The sequence below is a fragment of the Pteropus medius genome, unplaced genomic scaffold, assembly GCF_902729225.1.
Source record: "Pteropus medius unplaced genomic scaffold, Ma_sr-lr_union100, whole genome shotgun sequence".
Taxonomy (NCBI): Eukaryota; Metazoa; Chordata; class Mammalia; order Chiroptera; family Pteropodidae; genus Pteropus; species Pteropus medius.
This window is the reverse complement of record NW_024354500.1, coordinates 11,629,181-11,638,164: the sequence shown is the minus strand read 5'-3', so window position 1 is coordinate 11,638,164 and position 8,984 is coordinate 11,629,181. Positions and strand designations below refer to the sequence as shown.

Genomic DNA, 8,984 nt, shown 5'->3' with positions numbered 1-8,984 from the left:
CTTTTTTTTTTTTTTGAATATGGAATTTCAGTTTATTTGGCAGCAGCCGGAGTCCCAAGTTTAATGATTGCTGGTTAAAACTGTTCTCTTTTTCCTTGTTTTTGATTTGTTGCAAAATTATCAAAACTATGTCGGCATGGACAGCATTTCTCACCCTGAATGTTTTTAAATTTTCAATATTTTTTGTGTGTCATGTGTGTTATTGGAAACAGACTTTTGCCTCTAAAAAAAAAAACAGAGAAAAAGATTATGTTTGCATTTTCTTTGTTCAAGGTGTTTATTGCATCTCAGAGGGCGTACATGCACTGGGTTTTTAAACTGAAATACAAAGAAAGCCATTTTGAAATTGATTTTAGGTAATTTTTCCCCATTACAGTGTATGTTATCCCCACAGTAAATTCAGATACAACCACTTTTAAATGGTACCATACATCTATTAAATAATTTGAAAAATAGGCAAACACCTTTCCAACCCAATATGCTTTTAACGAAGAGCTGCCAAGCCACGAGCAACACTGATCAACAGTGACCTCATTTATGCGTCAAAATCTTAAGCCAAGCCATCAGCACAGACAGTATGACGACAAATTAAAAATTAAAGAATACAGTATGTACAGTAAAGGATACAATTCTCTGAATCAGTTTAAGTTCTAATCACAATGGTACAACAAAACCTACTTTTGAGTTCAGTTGAGGGATGGAAGAACACTAGTCTACAGAACACATAAAGAAATACTAACTTAACAAGGTGTACATAAAATCCACAATAAAATAAAAATATTTGCAGTAATCTTTAAATTACAGATATATCTTGGGGTGCCTTCATAATATCACTTGAATAGCACATTTGTAATTGCATTTGCACGGACATGATAGAAATGAACCCTTTATTTTTCAGTGCATTTAATCAAGAATGAATAAATAGGTCAATTTAGATGCAAAACTTGTCAAATATAATTAAAATATATATTTTAATATAGCAGTGATTAAATATGGAATTCTTTCCATATTATTATTTTTTTTCATTCTTGATAAGGTAGCTTCAAGGAGAAATATTTATTATGGACGTTAACCTTTATATTTTTTCAAAATAAAATTTCTTAACATATACAGTGCCACAAAAATAAACATTTCTCACAACAGTTGAAGTTCCTGTGATTGGAAAAATGTACTCCACACTGAAAAAAGTTTTGTATATTTAAGTGTTTTCCTTACTATTTGATAGTATCACACTATGTTTGTAACAGAGATACAGAAGAAAAGAGAATTTACGGGGAGAGTTTAGGCTTGTCCAAAAGTTATATATACATTGAAACCTTCAAAAACACAGACACGTCTTTCCAAATGGCTCACCACACAACAGCTGCACCACCCACCCACGGGTGAGGCCCAGGAAAGCACTAAAGGCCTCGGAAACACCCATTCATTGTTTACATCGTACAACACACAAATAACCCAAATACACTACAATTTTGAGAGTAGGGATAACAGCTAAGGTAGTACACATTCCTAATGTTCACTTTCACAGCTGTGCTACACATTTTGGAAGAGAAGTTATGAGTAAGCATTGGGTTTGGTACTGGTGGCTCACTTTGTAACTCTGAGCATCAATCTTATTTGAAGTCTCCAAACTCATTATTTTTTTTCCTATTCAAGTCACAAAAATTGCAGCTGTAAAGATAAAATGCACTGAATTAAAAAACAATATTACACACTCCTCAAATGTTTTACCTCCCTTGCAATTTTACTTCAGTTAGTATGAAAAATCTTTACACAAAAGGTTTCTAAATTACCAAATTCACATTTATATACTTTTCACAATTCTTTAAAACAAGCTTGAAATTTCAGTCAGGAAAAAATTTTAAATACCTTTTAAAGTATAATTTTGTTTTAGAAAAAAGTTATATCAGCAAAATTTTGAAATTTGGATACTTAAAAATCTTAGTTTCAGTTAAGGATTCAGTTTCAATTAAGAACAGCTAACCTTTATAAAAGGGCAGTGAAAAAAAAAACAGAAATACCAGTGACTTTTATTATTATTATTATTATTATCACCACCATCATCATCATTATCTTATTTTATTTTTTTTAGTTATGGTGTTTAATGAGTCACCAAACAGTTGAACAATGACGGAATGGAAGAGGAGGGAGATATTCCTGATTCAACGCCCTCACTTACTCTACTACCCACTTATCTCCTTGGCTAATCCAACCTTCAACAGTCATCTCTGCCAAGAAACCTTTCCTGAGGTCTTAAGGCTAAGCCCTGTGGGTAACCTTTCTTCACAAAATAGTGTTTGTCTCGTTCTCAAGTGTGAATCTTTGAAACAGACAGGGATTGTCTCAGGGTCTGTTTTGGGTACTTATCAGCATTCCTGGCATATGATGAGTATAATATTTACTGAATAAGTGGCAGATAAAAGGTTACTCTATGCAGTGTCCTTGGTCACTCCTCAAACATAAATTGCTAAAATAAGTGCTCACTGTCTTACTTATGCCTATATCAGTGCACTCCAACCCAAAGTGGGATATAAAAATTAAGCACAAGGCGCAATTACTTGGCTGAGATGTCAGTCTTAAAATGACAAATTGTTAATCTTGTACGAGAAAAAAAATCATAAAGCAGGAATTCAAAAAATCTTAGTATGCATGAGAGAAATTTTAAAAACAAATAGCTACAGATGTATAATAAAAATAACACTGGACAGCGGTCCAAAAACTTTGACGCTCTTACTGCTCTTCCTGCGACCTTGGTCTAATCACTCAACGCCAAGGATCAGTCCCTTTAGCTGTGAAATGAAGACCAAGTATCTGGCTAGTTTATCGCACAGTATTTGATCTCTTACAGAGATGATCAGAGAAGTTAATGACTGAGAAGTGGATAGGAAAAATACTGTGTAAGTGAAAAGCAGCATTACTGTTCATCCACATTCAGCAAGTATTTGTTGAGAACCTACCCACTGTGTTAGGTGCTGGGTTAACAGTAAACCTTTTCCTTCATCAGTTTCCTTTCATAAGTTCACTGTTAATCATTTCATAAATTATATTGGAATTTAAAAATAGAATGTTAAAATTTAAAGTTCTGCTTAAATGCAGAAAAGTGAAGGGTAATAACCTAAGCTTTATTTGATGAGGCCAAAAAAGGATAAAAAAATAAAAATACAATATATAGCCTAATATATTCTTAGATGCTTTCTAAATACAATATTTAAATGTTACCTTTCTATAAATTCCAGTCATTGTGTAAAGTGGCAATTTTCTAACTTACCAAGTAGCCTGGGCAACTTTTTGCTTCATCAGTATAATCTCTGTACTTTCTAGTGTAAGGACAATTTGGAGGTTTCTCTACCTCTTTGTTTTATAAATTAAGATAAAAAAATTCATTGATAGCTTTTAATATCGATTTAAAAAGTATAAATACTCAAATTATTTTTATTATTATTGTTATTTACATGTATTCAAAACACAGAAGTACAAATATCATACCTGAAATAGCTAAGCATTGCATAGGTCATTATTACAAGCCCGCAGGAAAAGCTCAATATTAGATACCTTAAATTGTTTACAAGAAATCCTTGATGTTAAGATCCGCTAATGGGTCCTTTGCTGGAGGTTTCTTGGGACTCTGAGTGGCAGGTGTAGGGCTTGGAGAAAGCTAATGGGGGAAAGCCAGCCCAAGAGAGCAGAAACAGAAAGCAAACAGATAGATGAGCATTATACAGAGAACATACCACAGAAAACTAACATGCAGAAGATTAGATGGCTAAAGGTTTACAAAATCTACTTTGTTCTACTTAGTCACAGTGTTGTATTTAATTCTGGATTTGTAAAATAGACTTCTAATGATCCTTGGCTTTCTTGAAATTCTCTGACCACAGATGCAGCCAAAGTAAAATTTGAGGACTCTGGTAGAACAACATGGACATGAGTTAGAGAAGATGTGAAAGACTAGTCACGTAAAGATATTATGAATATATAGTAAATAAAACAATAAATTTTTCTATACAAAAGCATTTTGACTTTGAGTTATTAGTACTACTAAACTAATAAAGAAATTTAAATGAATTTTCTTCTAGTGAGAGTGAGTTTGAAGGAAAAATGGAAAGTTTTCAGAAAGCCACCCAAGAAATTACTTAATATAATTGGCTAAATATACTGTGATTTCATATAAAGTATTTTAAGTGAAAGCCTGTCAAGTTTGGGGCGCTATCTGTTTCAGATGAGCAAACAGTTTCCTAGTTGTGAATGTCATTAAATATTACAATATTGTCTGTCTAGCTTGCAAGAAAGGCTAATTATTAAATACTACGGGAAAGAATCATACCAAATTGCAGCAAAAGCAACAAAGAATTGATTTACCTTGTGTCCATTTAATTAATACCTAAATTATCTCATCATGTGACAGAAATAAATTCTAGGAATAGGCTTTTGCAGGAACGTTAGGGTACAAAGCCTTGAGAAAGGTCATGTAATCTACACAGAGTAATAACTGACATTTATCCTTTGAGTCTAATTAATCTCCTATGCTTGTGACGTGATGGAATTCTCAATAATCTGGGATTGTGGGGCAGAGATGTATGTTTTTACTGGTTCAGAAAACAGAGCTCCAGAAGTAAGAATTTTCAGATTTGTTCTTATGTCCAGAAACTACTGATGATTGAAGAACCTATCAAATTCTCATTTTTAAAACTTGATTCATACTTCATAGAAAGATCAGAAAAAAAAGAAGTATAAGGGTTGAACTTGTTTGGAAGATAAGAAACTCAAAGACTGGTTCATAGTTAATAATTGGATGAGATGACAACAAAATGCGAGGAATAATGGAATACTCCAGGTGTTAGTAATGAAAAGCTGTTTTGTTTTTCGAAGCTACGAAGTTATGTTTGTTTTATTATCTAGTATAATCAGCTATGCTTCTTCTCTGATTTAGGATATATGATCTAAAAATTATAAAAATATGGCATAACATTGCCTAAATTACTATAAATTCGATGAAATGATTAAAGCGCTCTGTTTTCATCATATCTATTTTTCATTTTCATTTGAGTTAAGTAAATAAATTGATGTTATGTAACACTGGCATTATTCAAGAGAATTACCTTAAATAATAAAAGTATATTAATTTATTTCTAAAGTTTTCAGCATGCCAAATACAAAAGGATTTAAAAAATCTCGGTAACATTCTTCCAAGTTCATAAACATAGAAAAATCTTTCCTTTTTTCAAAAAGGTGGTAAATACTCATGGATATATCAACCATCAAGGAAATACTCGTGATAACTGAGATCTTTCTTAGAATTTAAATATATCTGTACTAAATATAACTCCAACTATTATACCCCATACTTTCTTTACTCTCCCCACAAACAACTCAAGGCAGGGTTCATTAGTCTCAGAGCAGAATGGAAAATTTCTCATGAAGACAGTGCTTTGGTTATGGTATCATCAAAGGCCAGGATTTCTCACATCCTAAATTGATCTCTTTGAATACCTACCATTCCCTCTCCTGGTCACTGTGGCTTTTGAGGGGTTAAAACGTTAAAGTAAAGAAGTTGAAAGCAAATTTCGGGAAGAGCTAAAGAATGGATTTAGAGATGATTCAAAGAAGCAAAGGGGATTAATGTACACTCAGAAAGTACACAGCAGGAATCATATGGATAAGACAATATAAATACTCATTTGGTAAGCTAAAAATATAGAAGTAAACCATTTAGTGATGTAGTTAAAATGTATTTGAGTTATTTGTTTTGGTTTTCTGAGCATGGTGTTTCCAAAGTTATAACTTGGTGTTCTGATTCTATCCAAGTCAACTTCTCATGGTGAAATCTCTTTGGTTCCACCCTGGCCAGGCAATGAATCAAGGATGGTTGACACATGACTATCATTAGCATGACTATCACTATTAGCAGCAAAAACATGTATTTTTTTTTTGTTTTACAGTTCAGCAAAGTATATATATTTTAGCATCTCTGTAAATGAAGGTAGCACACCGTATGGTAAGAAATTTGGCCTCATCTAAAGAGAAGTTTGACCTTTGTCTTGGATCCTTTGTCCTAAACTGCTGGAATTTCTCAAATGATAGGAATATCTTTGTTATTCAGAGTGGCTTCTTGAAAGCAAACCTGATATTTTATGCTAACAAGATAACTTAGAGTGGGGGCAAGCCATGACACAAAGACCAATCATGTGATTAGAGAGATGGGTTCTCAGGCCACATGATATCTGCCTGACTGCAGAGAGGGACAGAGGCTGGAGATTGAGTTCGATCACATTGGCAATAATTCAATCAATCATTCCTATACAATGAAACTTCAATAAAAACTCGGCACACTGAAGCTCAGGTACACTTTCGGCATTGGCGATATTGCATGCATATTGTCACACACTGACGACAGGTAGGTAACACGTCCCTGGGGACAAAGAAGCTTCATGCTTGGAACCCTCCCAGAATTCGCCCTATGCATCTCTTCTTCTGGCTGGATCTAATTTGTATCCTATCACTATAATAAAACCGTAGTTGTCAAGTTAACGCTTTCCTGAGTTCTGAGAGTCATTCTAAAAAGTTGTCTAATCTGAGAGTGGTCCTGGGAACCCTCAAATTTGTAGACAGCTGATGTGAAGTGAGGGTGGCCCATGGGACTCCTAAACGTGTGGCTGGTGTCTATAAAGTAAGGGTAATCTTATGGGGACTGCTCCCTCAGACTCTGCAGTTTTGCAAACTCATTGCAGTTAGTGTCACAAGTCTTAAGCAAACTTGACAGGCTGAATGTGGTTAACTCTGGGAACACATAATAAAACTATAGATCAGAAGAACTCATTTTTCTGGAATAAATGCATAGATACTTTAAATGCCAGTTATTCTCAGGAACAATTCTGAATTAAGTAGAGAGGAATAAAAGGACCTTAGAACAGTTAGTTATTTCTGCCATTTTCCTCCAAAACTCACACTATTCCTAATCTGTCTTCCATGTTCCTTTTACTTCTGAAGCAACAGATATGAGGATTAAATTAAATAAAAACAATTTTAAACAGTTTTCCGCATGACAGTTTCATACTTATAAATTACTGTCATTATTTTGTGGACACATAAGAAACTGACCTGTGTGCCAGGTACAGCTGCAGCTCCAAAGGGTGGCCTCATCATGGGCTGTGCAAACATGACTGGCTGCTGAGGCATCATGGGCATGCCCGTCCCAGCAGGAGGCTGAAAAAAGAAAAGTGGTTCACAGCATGAATGGAATCCACTGTGGCAATGCCCCGACATTTATGTCTTTCATATGCTTCTGAAAGTTTTTGAGGAGTCTAGGTCCATGAGAAAGTAAATTCTATAATTTTGAACAATGGGTGCTATGAGGCTGCCAAATGGCAGACAGTCACTGAGGTGTGGTATAAGCCTGGCTGGCCACACGGCATCCTCATCCCAACCAGGCTTTATTGTTGTTTATTTGTCTTCTGTAAACATAACTTTTGAAGCAATAAAAACTTGTTTCTTTATGGAAGATGGCCCTAAAATTTGCTGGTGATTAAAGTGATAAGTGAAAAGTTCTCATATAGTGATTAAGAAGTGCTTTTGATGACTGAGATATGAATATGTTTGATAGATATTACTCTAAAAAACAACATAATAATGTACTATCGATATCACTCTGATGGAAATAAGTATTTTATATGAAACTTTATCACGTCATGTGTAGACTAGCAATGTCTAAAGCAGATGACTTAACTTTTTAAGTTTTACTTTACTGCAGTTTGGGAAGAATTATATTCTACAGGAGTATTTGTTAATCTGGAATTTAGCAAAGGCCTTAGAAATGTCAATTACAATTTTTAGCATAGGTCGTCACTCACCATTCCAAATCCTGCTCCCGGTTGTCCAACAGATGGGGCCCCGGCAACAGGAGGAACTGAACTGGTCGGAGGTACAGTTCCTTGCTACCATAAAAAACACAAAATATACACACACACACACAAAACAATAACAAAGAAAAAGAGCCAACATAATTTAAAAATGACACAATATAATTTTAAAATGCATGCCCCTTAGGTATGTGTGGATATGTAAAGAAATCTCAAATTTCAATTTTAAATTTAAAAATGGCTCTAGCACCATGCCAATTATATAAACAAAGTTACTAACTTGATGGTCACTATTGTAGTGCTATTTGGGCTCACTGCCACGCGATTACCCACAGCACTGGATTTCCTTTCTACCACCTTATATATCTCTCCCCTACTCTCACTATAAATGAGTCAAATTTCTCTAAGCTTGTCTTTATTCTGTCATTTTATCCTCTGGGAGGTAGTGGGTTAGACATTTGAGGAATGTGCTTTCATTTACATTTTCAATGTTTGGTTTTCACCATCCCCTCCATTTAAAAATTATTCTTTTCTGAGTTATACTTGCTTCTTTCTGACTTTTGACTCATGTACCAAAATTAATTCTCAGTTTTAGAATGCATTTAAAAGAATGCACATAGTATAGCACACATATCTCGTTTTGGGTATAAGTCTAATAGTTTTCAGTCAGACACCAAAACCCCGTAATAGTTCCCTTATATTTAAAATTAACCCCATTGCAATGCCTTAAATTTAAGTTAATCATTAGAGCAAAGTCCTAAATTAAAAAAGAAAATATTACAGTGATGTCAGCAAAAATGGTTAAATAAGGAACAGCCCTTATTTTTCCATAAAAATAATGGAAAAATAGGCACAACTCATAATTAACAATTTGGAACTCTGAAAATTAAGTAATAGCTTTCAGCAACCTAGAAAATACTTCTTCAATAAAATCAGCCAAATCTTGGTAAGAATAGTGAGCTTTGAGGCATTTTAACTTACCCTAGTTCCAGCCACTGTTTTTCAGCTTAGCTGTAGTCTTGAAAATAACAGCGCACATTCCCAGTAATAGTACCAGAGGGACTATTTATTACTTGTTTTGTCTTGTCTGGGTGGCTACCTGGAAAGACTGGCTCAAAAGGCTCACCA

General features: G+C 34.3%; 1 protein-coding gene across 18 annotated transcripts in view; it reads right to left on the bottom strand.

Annotated features, from left to right (window-relative positions):
• Positions 1 to 247: 247 nt before the first annotated feature.
• SNAP91 (synaptosome associated protein 91) overlaps positions 248 to 8,984 on the bottom strand; it is a 125,433-nt gene continuing 116,696 nt past the window's right edge. For 11 of the 18 annotated variants that reach the window (XM_039852854.1, XM_039852842.1, XM_039852844.1 and 8 more), the window contains 4 exons: positions 7,848 to 7,931; positions 7,099 to 7,203; positions 3,553 to 3,655; positions 248 to 1,671 (listed from right to left, as the gene is read on the bottom strand). In XM_039852854.1, the coding sequence (XP_039708788.1) occupies positions 3,563 to 3,655; positions 7,099 to 7,203; positions 7,848 to 7,931 (282 nt within the window). In that variant the 3' untranslated portion in view covers positions 248 to 1,671; positions 3,553 to 3,562. Of the gene's footprint in view, positions 1,672 to 3,552; positions 3,656 to 7,098; positions 7,204 to 7,847; positions 7,932 to 8,984 lie in introns of those variants that run through there. The other 7 variants (XM_039852840.1, XM_039852839.1, XM_039852837.1 and 4 more) reach the window with 3 other exon arrangements.